A 16,948-nucleotide genomic window follows, 5' to 3' on the forward strand; every position below is an offset into this window, starting at 1 on the left:
CTCATTTGCCTTGAAATACTTAGCTAAAGATTGGAAAATATTATGGTTTGACTTCTTGTATCACCGACCCCTCCAGCAGACGACACCTGAGGCAATCACCTCAGCCCTTAAACAATAACAATAAACTGACATGGAGCACTTTTCCTTACTCCAGTGATCATGTTTTATGTAAAATGAAAAACATGAAACAGATTGACAGAAGATTAAATTTAAATGCAAATGAACTATTTTATGGAAATTGTCTTGCGAGCAGCACTTTTTTAATTGGCTCACATGGATGACAAATCTAAACTAAGCTACAGTCCTAGCAAAATCACGCTGCCTTTCATATCTGAGGACCATTTGAGATGGAAGTAAAAAATGTTTGAAAAAAAAATCTAGGAAACTGAAATTTGTGTGGATCAGGTGTTCTGGCATTTTATGACAGAAGCTGCAGGCCATATAAAATGTGACACCTTGGCCTGACTTTGGACATACCAGACATGCCAATCCAAAGTGAAGTTTATTGAAATTGATTTCAATTTTAACCAGTGCTTTAGGAAATCACTGTGAAACGTCGGACGAAGCTTCAAAAATACCACGTCAATAATGCTAAAACAGGCCAAATCCTACAGAACCTCAACTGTCAGAAAAACATGTCCTAAATAAATAATAACCTACTGCACCCTTTCTGTAATTTGCCCTATCCTCCAGCCTTTTCTCAACTGTCACAGTCCTGTGACCCTAACCAACACACCACGTCTTTGCTACAGTGTTAATGAGGAGATGAAGAACTCCCTGTATCACTGTCACATCCCATCAGCCAAATCATGGCTCTGGAAAACATTCATGTCTTCTTCAACACACAGTGTACGGACCTTAGAGTGGAGGGTGAACGGTTCAGTGAGACTAATCAGATGTGATAAACAGGAGATAATGCTCTAGTTAAAATAAAATAAAAATTAATTACATTTGTTTTCCTGTAAATTGTCTGCCTTTCTGCCAGGACTTAGTCAGAGAAAAGTTGAAATTCAAAGTCATGTGGATCCTTCTCACAGGTTTTTGATCCTTCTCACAGTTTTTTCCACTTGTGGTATTTTTATTTTTTTTTGTGTGTGTGTCTAATTTAAAGTATACAAATAAAAGGAGAAGAATAAAAAAAGGCCTTAAAAGTAGACGAGTGGAACAAAGTAGGAGAACATGTTTTATAAACTCAGTGTCCTAAATTTAAGCCCTTCGGGGACTCGATGTGTTTAATGTGGTGTAAAATATGTGATGAAGTTGTTTGTTGGTAAAATGATGCTCATCTTAAAAGAAATCTTGTAATGCATTTAAATGAACTCTCACCATTTCCCCAGGGCATACAACTGCTCAAAGAGTGGTTTATTTTAAAATTCTCTCTTCTCGCCTTTTTATTATTTATTTAAGTTTAAAATGTTGTGAGAGAATACGGGAGGGATTTTATTTCTCTGTGGCCATAGAGACAGAAACTAGATTTTTTTTTTTTTTGCATTTCAGAAAGTGTGCACATTCTGCTGACAATCAGGTTGCACTTTCTGGAATGCTAAAAATACATTAAAAATAGAAAAGAGATTCCAGATAATACAAAGGTCCTGCCTACAGTATTTGGGGATGAAGATCGCCAATATTCCTATTGCTTCATGAACACATGATATGGACAGTTGATACAGCGAAACCCAAATGACTGGAGATCGTTACACTGGAGACAAGAGTGAACACGAGGGCAGGATATGAAACCTGTTTAATATTAATATCAGTGCCTGATTAACGAGCTTTATTTTCTGGCCTCATACAAAGAATGAAGAAATATTTAATAAGACAGAACAGAAATGACTCCCTACTCTCCCTCCTTTACTCTCCTCATCTTTCTCATCCTCATCTCCTATTCTCTCAATATATATACATATATTTCTTTTTTTAACTCACTATCTCTACATCCCTTGGATTTCATCCCTGGAGATCAGTAGCTAGCATTACAGCGTCATAGCCCGCAGCTCTTCCTGTGAAGGTCACACTGGGTTGATGGAGATGAGTAGAGGGATAGGGAAGGGAAACATGTTTTTTCCAAAGGTGAGGATGTTTTTCCATTCAAAACAAAAACCGGGACTTCCGTTTATGCTCTGTGCCCACAAAGACTGTTAAAAAGACGCTCTGTGCCCACAAAGACTGTTAAAAAAAAAACGGGTGTTACTTGCTCACAAGAGTCAGATTTTTTTCTAAATCAATTTATGCATGTTACCTCATATGCAAATGTGCCCAGATTTTTTTCTAAATCAATTTATGCATTATGCATTAATTTATGTTACCTCATATGCAAATGTGCCTGTGTGTTCTGTGTGCATTAATAGGCTGCATTTTGCATGACTAATGCTGGTCAGAAAACCACTGTGGTCCATATGTGATTACACGATGGCCAGAGCAGGGATGTGCTGGACTTTGATATGGTCAGTCAGTTGCAGCAGTGGCTTTAAATGTAGACTTGCAATAAGGAAGGACGGAAATAAAAACATGTTTTTCACCAAGTTAAAGACGAGCCAGCTTCAAAGACTAAACCACAGCCCAACTGTACATTTCACTTGAAATATTTTCAGCTGTTTTAAATGTTGCCATCCAATGCTTTCCTTTGGTCTGTAATTTATTTGTAATTTGTAATTTGGTCTTTTTTTTTTTTTACAAAATGTCCTGCAGCACTCTGTTATATATTTAAACAATAATATATATAAATAAAATCTTTATGTGAGACTATGATGAGAGTGTGTGTATTGATGTGCTTTGTGTTCATTTCCTGTGTTGCTTTAAACCAATATGGAAGATCTATGGCTTCATGACAAGCTAACATCCACTACATGTACTCTGTGTGACCTTTGTTTCCCTCCCCCATCTCTTACATCATCTTTGGTGAATTACCACAGCTACCCTGGCTGTAATACTGCATTATACCAATATGTTTAAAATCCAAGTAGAAGATGAAAGATATCGACAGTTGTTGTTGGTCTTGTTGTTTTTTTTTTTTGCAAACCCCAACTTTTCATTTAATCATAAAATAATCTCTTCTTTATTGCACTTTCCCCTGGTGTACTAACAAGAGAAGGTCAATCAGCCATCTGAGACCGAGGCTCTTCATCGTCCAGGCCAACAGAAGGTAACAGATTGCTGTGACATGTTCACTGTTCTTGGCTGCTGGACGCTCCATGTGACAGGGTTTAGAATCTGTAAATCTTTGTTGTAATATATTGCCGTCCAAACCTACATTTGTTTGGTAATTGGAGCTGTTTGAGTGACTGGATGAATAAAACACCTTCAAGTAGAAATGTGATGAGGATAATTATAGACAAACTATTCTTTTTCTGAACAGCATATAAGGCACAACTTCTGAAAGAAACTAGAACTGTCCAACAAACTGCAGATAATACAATAATATAAAACAGCCAGACATAAACAACGCATCTTGGTGGCAGGTGAACATGCTGTGTTTAAAATAAACAGCATTTCTTAAGCGAGAAAAATAAACTATTCAAATCTGCATAAAAATGTCTAAATAACTGGAACCAGAGCTGTAAACATTTGGCACAGACTATGAATCATGTTCTTCTCTCGGTTTAACAGCCTTATCATAAAAACAGAAAATTTGGAACACTTAAAAAAAATGGGTGACAAATATATTCAATAAAAAATGACTAGTGATGAGCGTGTCGCTAACCCTCACTGCCATATCGGGGAACACCACAAACTCCTAAATGCTAAGCTTAACACAACCGAGAGTACAACTGATCCCTTTGGGCCACGCTACAAACATCTGTCACACTATATTATAAAACTCTCTGACGACTTTGCCTATGTGCATTGGCAACATCTGTTGTGACGAGTGTCACTGGCCGCAGATGAAAGTGCTGACTGCATTGATAACACGCTTGTCTGAAACACAAGTGGTGCGACGCTGCAGGCCGACAACAGTTAACCATGAAAAAAAATGTAGTGAGGACTTTGACGTTTTTGGCTCCTGAAGCTGGACTAGTGGTTTATCTACAGATATAAAACTGAGTGTTTTTTTTTTATCCAGAGCACACTCCTCTGCGATGATGTGAAGACACAAATTATTTCTCCTGCAGCCGTCAATGTATGTGTGTGAATTAGAGGCAAATACTTCCGAAGGCCTTGAGGTGTTTCAAAGATTAAATCAATAACACAGAGGATGTTTTGGACTTCTCTTAAAACAACAGTAAATACTGTAAAATGTAATGATTGTAAAGACGTCAGTAAATCCCAAAGGGTAAAAAAGATCGTATTATGACTTGATTCAAACATGATTTACAGATAATATGGTTTCAAACCTTTTTCTTTTTTTATTCCAGATTTCTTTCCAACCTGTGGCCCCGGCCTTAACTCCTGAACTACGGCCTCTCTTTTTCAGTCCACATGTATCTTGATTGATACATGTATCTTTCACCGCCTTGGCCTTTGAGAATAAATGACCTGCAATCGCCTCCTAATGCCTTTTTATGATATGTAGGTGTGCGTGTGTGAACTGTGTAACACAAGTGCAGTGATGCAGGGATTTGCACCGTCATGGTCACTGACTCATCTAGACATCAATACAACATCCGTAATGACATCCCTCCAGAGAGCTTTGCCCTCATGATGCAGCCAAGCATGAAAGGGAGACGGAGAAAAACAAAGATGGAGAGAACAAACGAGGAGAGGAGAGAGAGAGAGAGAGAGAGAGAGCGCCATGGAGCAGAATATTCAGGTTGTAGTAATTTAGTGATGGGGAAAATAATGACACAGGCAGAGACAGAGGTCTGGAAGGTGTTGCATGCTAATAGCGTACCTGATCTGCGTCTTATAACTAGTGCCAACTGTAGTCAAAAACGGTTTGCAGCGGAAAAAAAGCTGATTAAAGATGAGGCGCATCAGCAAAACTCATTCCCAGATCTCCACTGGGCAAACAAAAGAAAGCACTGTGCTCCTCTGTGGCTATCTAGAACAAATGAATTACAGCACTCTTTCTGTGTTAACTGTAGAATTACAAATCCACCGAGTCGTGAAGCTGAATTGAGGGAAAAATGAAAAAAAAAAAAAGGCCATTGGACATCTGCGGAGAGACATTCAGAGCAGGCTAATAGGATTTTTCAAACTTAGTCTTTCTCTCAATATGAACTGCCTATTTTGTAAAAATGAAATAAACACAGACGATATGTGATATAGCTTTAAAAATGTGTGACCAAGATCTCCTAATTAGGGTGTCGGAATTCTTTAAAGTGCTGTGCTGATGGAACTGTGTGTCGTGCTTGGCGTGACTTGCTCCATGGAGGCTGAGAGAAAAAGTCATGGTAAAGTGTGTGTGCACTGAATGTGTCAGAGCACTCCAGAGGGCCTTGAATGATTAAAGTCTTCTCAAAAACCAGAGCTGCACTTGACAGCAGCTTATTTACTGTATCCGTTAACACATCAGACTGTTTTTGCTCATCTATTCTTTTGGAAACTGCTACTTTCCTCCATGTTCAGAAAGATAACATTTTCACTGGATTGTTTTTCCCGGTAACAAAAAAAAAATAGTGAGAATATGATAAGAACGTCTAATGTTCTGTAATGGTGAGACGGAATCTCTTGGGGGGAAAGTTCTACATTGAGCACAATCTGTGCCTGAAAGATGGTACGTGGATGAAATATTGGACGAAGAGAAATAGGTAAAAGGTTTAGTGTCTTGTGCAGAAGGTGAAAATTAATGGAAAGTAATTAGGGATGTAGCTGGGCCTCCAGGGGACCAGTAGTGGTTCTGCCCTACCATTAATCTGTAGCTATCTGGGCTTCGCATGGACGGGCAGGACTACAGTGCAGAGTCATCTCGTATTCAGCTGTAATCATTCATTGTTCTGCTGAGGTGTGATAGAACCAGAATTTTTTTTTTCGTCTGAAACTCTGCTGATGAGATAGTGTCATAGAAATTGAGCTGAGGCTAAAACTTCACACAGCAGGCAAAAGCAAAAGATGATGACGCAGTGATGACAGCAGCCTGGAGCTCACTTCACAGTAAGAGAGATATTACGTCGTCTAGAAGAAATCTCAACTTCCTGTTTGAAAAACTGCCTAGTCTGTATGGAAACTAAACTTTACGGCAAACATGGAAATAAGTTATTCTTGTTTTTGACAAGTTTCTTTAAATATATTATAACAATAATTGGACCCAAATCTTTATATAAAGAAAAAGAACAGAATGATTTGTTGCACGTGGGGTCAGAGAAGACAACGGCTCTACTACAAGGACATTTTTTAATCTAGCATGTGGAGTCAAATTGCAAATTCTTCTTGGTTTGGGTCCATGGTTTATTTTTAGTCCACACAGCCATTTTTACACTGCAAAAGACTGTGGTGGATTTATATGTGTGTGTGTGTGCTTCTCTTTGAATCTGTACACGGGGAGACACTGCAGAGAAACCTGCTAAGGATTAGCTGGAGTTCAAATGTAATAGAAGCCGGCGCAGCAGAAGGAAATCATCTCTAGTCAGTGTCTGCTCTGAATTATGGCTGTCGGGGTCAATAGTTCACGGCACCAGCAAGAAGCACAGGGGCAGTTAACCTCTCTTTACTTTTCTAATGTCTGGTCAGCACCACATGGCTAAATAACGGTCAGGTTTCCTGGCTTTTTGAGCTACTGGACCTCTCGAGTGAAAGGATGTGAAGCAAACAGAAACAAATCTTCAGGTACCAACCTTGGCCTTGCCTGTGCTCTGCAGAATGTGCACCAGCGCACACGCCATCTCCTCCTTGTTCTTCACACTAATCCCGGGCTCAAGCACCGAGCACAGCAGCATGTAGTTATTGGTGGTGTATTCTGCGAACTCCTTGTACATCTCCATAGGGAGGATGTTCATGCTCTGATAGCGAGCCTTGATTCTAATCATGGGCCCTGATGTCTTGCCTTTAGGGGGGTTAGGAGTACTGATCGGATACCACTTCTCCACAAACTGTCGTCCAGTAACGGCGGCGACGGGGATGTTGACAAGTCCGATGTAATTGTTTTTGTCTTTCTTTTTCTTCTTGTCTGTGTCTTTGTAGAGGTGTGCAGTGATGCTTTTGATCGCAGGTAGGTTATTAAACTCAAAGTGCTCTCCCCAAAAGAGATTGTCGGTCTTGAGCTTGCAGGTGGTGCGAGCGTATAGTGAGTCATCCAGGCACAGCTCACAGAAGTATTTCTTTTTCGCCGGCAGATCCTTGGCCTCGATGATCCACAGCCGCAGCAGGTTCTCCACTCGACGGCTGTTGTCCTGGAGACAGAGAAGATGATAGGCTTAGGTTCAGTGAGGAACTATTCTGTCAGCGCCACTGAAGTCTGAAGGAAAAAAAGTTCAGATCAAAGGGGCTAAACTCTTTATCTTTCGGCAACTTTCATGCTAAAAACAACCCTCAAACGTCAGTGAAGTGAAGGATTATTAATCCATCTGAATAAAATTTGATTGAGTCTGTAAAGTTTCTCTTCTAACGTGACAAAAGAAAAACCTAAAAAAAAAAACAAAACAGGTTGTTCAGACCTTGAAAAGGCAGAAAAATTGAACATTGCTTCAGCATTAACACACCATTATGTCATTGATTTTGCCAAGAGCAAACAACACAAGTGATCTGAGTAATGGGGCACATTTTTACCCCATTACTCAGATCACTTTGAAGACAACCTCTAGAAATAACGAGCGAGACAAAGAAAAGAGCTAATTATGACATTGTTAGAAATAAATGCTGGTGACTCACACATCAAAGAGGCTTTTGAATGTTAGAAACAGTGACGGCGAAGCTTATGGAATTGTAACAGTATCTGTATGGATTTCTTAAATTGTTCAGTGTAATAACAGATACTTCCTTTAATGTTGATGTTCAAATGTAAAGAATCTTATTGTGAAATTCAACACTGCAGCGAAAATAACAATAATGAAATATTAATGAATATATTTTTCTACTTATCTGATAATTGACAAGGACAGTTTCCGACCCTGCTCAGGCAGTGACATTTCTCAGAGCCCTTCAAATAAGTTGCTCTCCTCTTACCATCTTCCACAGGAAGACACACATTACCTCACTTCAGTGTCTTCTTTTTAGTGTGCAGCGCCCTCAAACATAAAAAGCACATATAAAATAAAAATAAAAGAGAGCTGGTCCACACATTGGTGTCTCGGGAGTGTCTGTCTACTCATTAGGTCCCAGTTTGGACACCAAAGTAAATGCTTTATAATCTGCCAAAATGTGTCTCACAGCACAGCACAGAGCTCTCGGTGCTAAATAAACAGAAGCTGCATTAAGTAAACGCCTGAGGCATGAGAAATGTGTTATCATCTGTCACAACACGAGGGAGGCCACTGAGGCCACACGACTTTGGTTAGTCGACGTCCGGGCTGCCCAATGAGAAGATCAGGATCTACCAGTCGATCACAAAGGTGTTAGTGCTCGGAGCTCTGATGAGACCAAGACAGGTGAGTGTATAACTTGACTTGTAGGATAAGAACTCATGTTATCAATAACACATCATTTGTGCCTCACTAACCTTTTATGGCTTGTGATTTTGACATCACAAATTTCTGACGACCTCAGAGGCATTTTAGCGACTGCCACTTGTGCAGAAACCTGATTGCAGCCGTCAATCAATATTTGCCAACGCAGATATTTTTATATGCTGCAGTAATTTATTTTAACAATTACTAGACATTTCAAGTGACCCCATTTGTATCTACTAGACATTTCAGGTGACCCCATTTGTATTCCAGGTGACCCCTGGTGGGAAAGCGACCCCAAGGTTAAAAAACACTGCATAAAGTACTTGTGTACTGTCCTGCCAAGAATTAATGTCTGTTTTTAGTTCAATTGATCCAACCACTGTCTCTGTATAATTACTATACTGCACCGCCCTAATGCACAGCCACTGACACAGCAGCCTACAATTAGACATAAATGGAGAAACTAGAAGTTGCCACGAGGTGTTCAACCTGGTTATAGAGGATGAATCTCTTCATTCACACATAATGTGATGCTTTTTGCATCAATGGCTAATGATAGCACCCACATGAACTATTACAATAATTATCCATAATTAACTTCTTACACAGGATCTTCATTTGCATTTTAGGTCAAAAGAGGAGGAAAGAACTCCAGTATGTAACCATTTGGTTTCATGTTGTGACAAATTCAATCAAGACATGGTCATGATGACGGATACCGACCTGCATCAAGTAAAGCTGATGTTCTCTCATACTAGTTCTCACAACAGTGAACGGACTTAAAAAACAGACATTTCAAAACGTTTTCATTAGAAGCTGTATTTATTTATTTATTTATTTATTCATTTTTAACGAAGAACACGATTTTGTTATGTTCAGCACAAAGTCAGAAAGCTGAGCCAGGACTTTTCCTTGGTCTCAAATATTTGGGAAACCTCATTTACTTGTATGACTATTCCAGTCTTCCTGTCCTTTGGCTCAACATGTTGGCCACTGTGCCACGGCTGTGTTGATAAGGAATCCAGATGGTGTCCAAGCACAAAGGAGCAAAACCCCATAGGTGTCTTGGTGTTGCTCCCCTCCATCCCTACTGTTTTTTTGTCCTAAGGTGTTCAGTGCAGGAGGATGGTGTGGGATGTAGGAATGTGAATGTCTGCTGGAGTTTCTTATGAAACAATGTCAACACTATATATAGCTCGGTGTTTCTGTCTGCGTTGCAAGGTGGGGTTTGAAATTGGGATGACTTGTATGTGAGGCAATTAGCGCTGATTACTTCACACAGGCTCATCACTCCTATTAACATCCTCACCTTGTTGGGCTGCACCGCTCTCCTCAGATTTTCCATCCATTTGTCTCTCTCTGCTGATGAACGGCAGGAAAAACACTTACTTCCCGTGGAGGTGGTGACCTACCGCAGCGACACAGAGAGGGAGAAGGAATGTTTTAATGATTAATGCCTGAGGCATAATTGAGTGAGTAAGGGGGAAATAATACAATTCATTAGGAACACATTTAGTACAGAAAGGAACACAAAAATGGAGAAAATGAGGAAGATTGGTCAACTCTGATGTAAACGAACATTAAACTACTCTTTTTTGGTAAATGGTGCGTTTTAAATATTTTCCAAAAAAGAACCCGCAAAGTGATGGAGCGTGGAACAGGGACCTAAACTGTACATTTTGTATTAAATTAAGTTTAATTAAACACTGTGTCATAAATAATGTGATGACTATTTCTATCTAGTCATTATAAATAATGTGATGACTGTTTCTATCTATTTACTCACATACATACACACATAAATGTTTCCTCGTTAATGAGACATTTAAGTGAGGACTCTGCATTTGTCTTTGGCAAACATAACACCTTGAGAACTTTTTTTTCCCTCCATTTGACCAGTAACTGAGCATGACACTGACTGACGAGGGAAAATATGACACACAAATCATACAAGAAATTGTTTACTCTATAAGAAGAGAAAGGTGTTTGTTGATTATTTGTAGTGAAAAAAAATAACTCAAACTCAGTCACTGCAGCTGGGAACAAACACAGCATCAGATCTTCAACTGACCCAGAATCCAGAAGCAAACTAATTAAAACTTGTAAAAGTTCTAGTCTAAAGCTTCCTCCTCCCCAGCCTGTGAGTAAAAAGGAACTTTGAACACGGCATCAATGGTGTATGTTTAAAGAGTGCATTAGCTAACCTTTTCAAACCCCTAGCAAATGTATAGCAACGTTAGCGTTCTTTTACAGGCATCTGTCAGGCTGTTTAATGCTAGTCCAAATTTAGCGTGGCTCGGATCTGAAGAAGAATCTATTCTGTTCCAAGTGTCAAAGTGGCTCATTAGCAGTAGCGGTTTGTCCACCTGCTTCGTGTTTACGTCACATGACGCAGGCTTTTTCTCTGCTTTTATCTTCTTAAAGATTATGGATAATTGCGATAACCCGTAACTGCAAACATTCAGCTTAAAATCATTAAGTAAACATTTCCATTTACTACTTTAAGCACCGTAGTATCATTAAATCCAGATGTAGAGCTACTGATTTCAATTATTGTTTGTTTTCACTTCTGCATATGGAAACAAAAAGATGAAATGAAACAATTAACTACAGTTTTACACACACAAAAAAAACAACACAAACAAGTGTAATCTGTAAACCTAAAGTTGTTTACACTGTTTGTGTTGTTTTTTTTTGTTCTTGCCACAGTGATGCTCTGCAGTGACTTACTATGGTTGATGTATTACCAGTAGGACCGCTGACTTTGTCTGCTTTATTTCACTGTATAACAACAGTGTTCCCAAACAGAAACCATTCCCCTGGTCATGTATGTACGTGTGGATGTGCAGTGATCTCACCTCAAAGCAGTAGTCCTGCCCGAGGATGCTGCTGTGAACAGGTTTGATAATGACCTCGTCCTCCATACTTAGGTCCAGGGCTTCCACAGCGCTACTTGGGCTGAGCAGTGACTCATGGGAGCGAGACTCCTTCAGCCTCGGCATCAGATGAGATCTGAAAGTGAGAAAGAAATGGTAACAAGCTGAGTTCCCCGGTACTCACACAAGAGAGAGAGAAAAAAAGAAAGAGAGCGAGAGAGAGGGCGCAAATGTGCTGGACACATTATCAAGCCGTCACTTTGAGTGTTAATGAAGATGTGTGAGGGTGACGGCAAAGGGATGCTCTGCTAGCCTCTACGTTAGCCAGATCACAGCCAAACAAACGTGTACCCTCTGTACATTTACATTTGTTAATTAGGAATGTAATGATTATAAAACAAAGACCAATGTGTATTAATGTAGTTCCACAAACTTAGATTATGCTTTAAGATAAGGTCAGATGTGTTGGTTGATTATTGTACTCCATCGTAATATAAGATACAAACAATGCACTGCTGTGCTACATTAGGCTAATCAGAACATTTTCTACACATCATTAGCTCGAAGTTAACTTTTGCTGTGCAGGGTGAAAAACTGCGGTACCTCAAAAAAAAAAAAACTTTAAAAGTTTATTTTGTAAACACTGAACAAGTTGTTCAACAACATAATTACTCGCCCGTGCAGTTTATTGACTTTACAATCAAAGCTACACTGTGTGTGATTTGATAGCATCTAGTGGTACAGCTCCATGTTGCGATTAACGGTTCTTTAACCACCTTCATCTCAGACTGAACCTCAAAAACATCATCAGGTTAATCAGTAAGACTCAAGGACGTGTTCTTGTATCTAGTGGAACTATTCAAAGTTTTAACAAATGATCAGACTATTTCTAACCATACAGAGACAAACCTTCCTCCGACTGTGGTTTTACTGTGACGCACACACCACATCAGCGACATTGGAGGGGACAATTATGACAAGAGCCTAGAGAGCACTTGAGGAAGCATTCAGGGTCCTCACTGTGACAGTCCTAAAGCTCTATTCAGATCCAATTCTTTAAACAGATGATCTCGCTGTGTGCTGTGTTTTTTTTTTGTTGTTGTCATCTTTAAAAGAGCTTGAGACCAATCAGTTAATGCCTCTATGGTGTGTACACCGAATAATTCTATGGAGCCTCCTGTTATTCAAGTTATTGAGCCCGATGCTAAGCTAAAAACCAGCGTCTGCATACAGCCGGCTATTACAATGGTTAATAGTTGTCTTTAGTTTACAAATGTCAAACACATGTTCCCGTCGGCCATGCGGTGATAAGAAGATAAATGTTCTGGAGGGGGATGTAAGCAGCTTGGAAAACAATGGCGCATGATAACTGGACACTAACAGGATGTGGAGGCTTCAGGGTCAACTGCTGGTCTAATGAGAGAGAACATCCTTCTAATAATGCCCTTGGTGGATAACCTAGCCTGCTAAGCCCATACATGCGTGTGAACTGTATGTCCCGCCTATAGAACCCCCCCTGCCCCCCTACCCCTGTCCTCCAAAGAAAAAAACAGCCAAATGAGACATTTCTTTAAAACAATTCTTAAATTCTTATGTTTTAATTACTATTGCATAACTTCTCTCTGTAAATGATATGATCAGAACATTAGTGTCGGAGGAAAATGTGCGCGAACGTGACATCAACAAATCCTGATGATGACTTTCATCACTATGTCACTGTATTAAATCTGAAGAGTAACATGTGATTTATAGCCCATTGTCAGTTACTTTGTGAAATGTGAAGTCGTTCACGCAGACACACACTGATCACGCCTCTGCAAATAACCAGTATTAGCAGACAAGCCCCTTCTTCTTCTTCTTCTTTGGTTCTCAGCCAGTCTGAGACTCTGCCTCCTGTCCTCTTGCTGTCATTCAGTGTTTAAAGAAGGTGCCGGCTTGGTTTATCTTAGAGAATTCTTTGGTATACAACTTTCCATCGTGGTCTGCACCGTCACTGTGCTTTTGTTCTGTTTGCTTGTGTTTAATCGTCACTCGCTTCTTTCTTGGCTACACAGCAGTTTATCCATCTTTCTTGCCTTTTATAGTAACCAGATGAAACACTGGGTCACTGTGAGTAAGGAACGACTGCATAATTGAAGAAGATCTGGTATTAAGAGATAATTATTGAAAAATATTATATTATTAATCAAACAGGTGAGTTTTCATCTGATTTACGTTCAATGTGTTTTCTAGGGCTGTAGAATATAATTATTGAAAAATATTATATTATTAGATGTGTTTTCTAGGGCTGTAGAATTGAAGCATTAGATTAAAAAGATGACAAAGAAAATCTACTGTGATCTACATTCACATCATGTTGGACTTTTATTATGTTACTGGTATAAAGTGTCATGTTTTATATCAAAACAATTTCTATATAATCTTTCAGATTAGAGGGATACTAAAAGAGCTCTTTTTACTTACTTTACTTACTGAAATTAGATTATGGACTAATTAAAATAGGTGACAATAATGTTCAAACAATTTGATAACTATAGTAAACTTTGTTGTAAAAGTTTTGTGTTAATTGCTCTTCGATATTTACTTTATAAAATTTGCTTTATCAAACAGTTGTCTGGAAATATCAATGCACGTTCATGACAGGAATTTATTCCCCGGCATTGGCCAAAAACTCATGAGCATATTTTGAGAGCTAAATGCACTGTGGTCTGCTGAGGCTCAATTGAAACTCGGTTAAGAGTAATGGCTTCTGAGTGGGTCTGCACTGAACTCAGTGTGTGCGTTGTCTGCACATCCTGTAAAGAGTTCATCTGATAGCTTGTCTGGGATCCGATACAGTCTGAAACCTTGGGCCTATACAGGAGACAGAGCACTTAGCTATCTAACACACTGACTCATTGGCTGGATGGCGTATCCACTGGGGACTATATTTGTACTGAGAGTTCAAACTAGGCTAAAGTGAAGCAGTTGAGTTTCAAGAAACAGCACTTTGAATAAAAGGTTTCATGCTTCAGAAAAACAAAATGCATGTGCAGTAACAACCACAGCCACAACAATAAAAAGGCACATTAAAGTGCACGTGAAATGATGTTAATGTCCACATGATAGTATCCAGCCCGTGCTACATGTACTGTACTGTACTGTACTGTACCTCTGAGGGACCCTTGATAATACCAGACATTTGAAGTTAAGTCTCTTTGTGAACAGTGGATACACAGTGTTTACAGGGGAATTGCTCTGTTGTGAGATCAGCATCCAGAACAATCGATACACTCTCTGGACTGGTGCAGCACTTAGTTAATGTTGCCCTCAACCAAACAAACAGATGAGGCCTGTGTGCCAACAGGGATGCATACCAGCAAGTGTGTTGGCACAAGACCACCGACAAAACACCACTGACCAACAACCTGGCATGTTTCTTTTCACATTCACTTATTACACACAGTATGATATGGTAAACAAATATATTATCTCCATACATACTCCAAAGTACCACAGAGAGAAGCCATGTTTTTTTGCTAACTTTTGCTTCTAGTTTTTATACATTCGAACATAAAAACTTTGTGTCAAATGCTTGTGTTGACTTCATACTTTACAGACAAGTATCACCAACTATCAGGAGGTCACCAAAGTGTCGGCCGACCTTTGTACAGAACAGAAACCTGTCCCCGTCACTGTTTGACATCATTGGTTCCCTATCAGTTATTGCACAAGGAAACAGCCACTTACCCACGATGTGTCAATGTCCTGTTTTGAATAGCTTGTTCTAACCAACGTGTGGTTTGTTTGTTTTTTTTCTCAAATGACACTTCAAAGAATATACTTCCTTTTTTTACTTCTACAAACTCTAGGGTGAGCAGAGGTCACAGCTGAAATGGCAGCAGCACTGCATTAAAAAAAAATCATCTTTGATAACAGAGACTTAAATATACATATATACATAAAATAGTCCGTATTGTTCTCTTTTTCGTTCTTCTTGGCACCTGTGTGTTTGTATTAGTTCCTTTAATGCTATTATTGTCCCTGCTGTGGCACCGACTCAGAGGAAAACTGCGGGCAGCATCAAACTAAAAGATAAGCTCTGTCTATCCACAGTGACTCATCACAAGTTGATCACTAATTCTATTTAATATGAGCTCTTAAATGACATTCATGATTTCCAGTAAACCTGAGGAAAGGTACATTTTAGCACGTCATCCTGCCAGCTGTCAAATGTCAGGTGCACAGAAGCTGAGGAACAGCTGTGTGATGGGCGGCAGGAGACTAAAGACGGCAAAACAAACATATGGCTCACAGCAAGGAATACAGCAACGGCAGTCAAGAAGAGGTGGGAAAAAAGACAGACGACGGTGTTCTGTCAGACGCTGCCGGTGTCGACGGCCCGTGTGTGTGCAGAACCACTGCCATGTAGCCACAGAGCTCTAAATCCAATCAGGCTGGCACACAAAAATCCAGTGACGAGAAGAGCAGAGAGAACCTCATTTACTGCCAACGGCAGACTCAGAGTAGCCTTGGGAGACAAAGTCTGACTTTGAAGTCTGTTGGAATATTCTAGCAGGGCCCATCGTCCTTTTCACTGACTGGAATATTGCTACACATCACATTAAGATTGACAATCTATCTGAGTGCCTGCACATTATATCCTTTAAAGCTAAAAGCTAGCAAAAAAAAGTACATAGTCATGGTGTTGAACTAACACATTAGGGCTTCGCAGCACCTGTGATGGCTGACAGTTTCCTCACTTTATGCTCTTACACAGCTGGCAATCTAGCGCGCACAAGACAGAAAGAAAAAAAATCTTTCTGCTGTAAAGACAAGAGGAAGGGAAAGACACCCTGCCTCTGGCGTCACAGCAGCAAGTATGGGGAGATACAAAGCCTCAGCTTTTGTCTGATGGCTTGTAAAGAAAGAAATAAGATCAAGTTATAAATGGAAATAGCCATTAGCTAAAAGTAAAGATGAAATAACCCACACAACGACAACCTTTCATTTACAGGCAGGAAGGAAGTTCCTACGAAGAATGAGGCACACGCAAATGTGCACAACCCATTCAACTCAAGACGCACATGTAGAGATTGTGGGAACGTTTCTTTTCAGTTTTTCAGTTTCTTCTAAATTAAACACCTCTTTAATGGGTTTTTTTTTTATCTAAAGGGATGTCTGACTCATAATCCTGGAAGATTCTCCGTGTTGTGGCAAAGACTGGCTGGTGACTGAGATCAGGTGGCTCCAGAACAACTGTTGGACGAGCTAACGCAGCCACCAAACGAGGCTGAGCGCTGTAACACGCGTGGACACACAGCTACCCACATACACAGGCGTGTTCAGATTGATTACAGTGAGAACACAGCCTCCCTGCAGTCCTGGGAGGTAATTCAGTGGAACATCTGCCGGGACACTCGCTGTGTGGGACCAACGCGCAGCCCAAAAAAAAGCTGCTCCGAGAGCATGAGCTGAGAGACTGAGAACACAACAGCTGGCTGTGAACCAGCGCAGGACGTGGAGTGTCTCACAGACAGCTGCAGAACACGGCTCGTCAATTACATGTGATGACCGGTGAGAACTGGTTTTTGCAATGATTTCATGAGAGTT

At 40.0% G+C, this 16,948-nt stretch overlaps 1 protein-coding gene across 8 annotated transcripts in view; it reads right to left on the bottom strand.

Moving 5' to 3' along the window:
* dab2ipb (DAB2 interacting protein b) overlaps positions 1-16,948 on the bottom strand; it is a 791,247-nt gene that overhangs the window by 715,299 nt on the left and 59,000 nt on the right. For all 8 annotated transcript variants that reach the window (XM_025062561.1, XM_025062563.1, XM_025062560.1 and 5 more), the window contains 3 exons: positions 11,339-11,492; positions 9,790-9,888; positions 6,711-7,265 (listed from right to left, as the gene is read on the bottom strand). In XM_025062561.1, the coding sequence (XP_024918329.1) occupies positions 6,711-7,265; positions 9,790-9,888; positions 11,339-11,492 (808 nt within the window). The remainder of the gene's footprint in view (positions 1-6,710; positions 7,266-9,789; positions 9,889-11,338; positions 11,493-16,948) is intronic.

The sequence above is a fragment of the Cynoglossus semilaevis genome, chromosome 14, assembly GCF_000523025.1.
Source record: "Cynoglossus semilaevis isolate Cse_v1.0 chromosome 14, Cse_v1.0, whole genome shotgun sequence".
In the NCBI taxonomy this organism is placed as follows: domain Eukaryota; kingdom Metazoa; phylum Chordata; class Actinopteri; order Pleuronectiformes; family Cynoglossidae; genus Cynoglossus; species Cynoglossus semilaevis.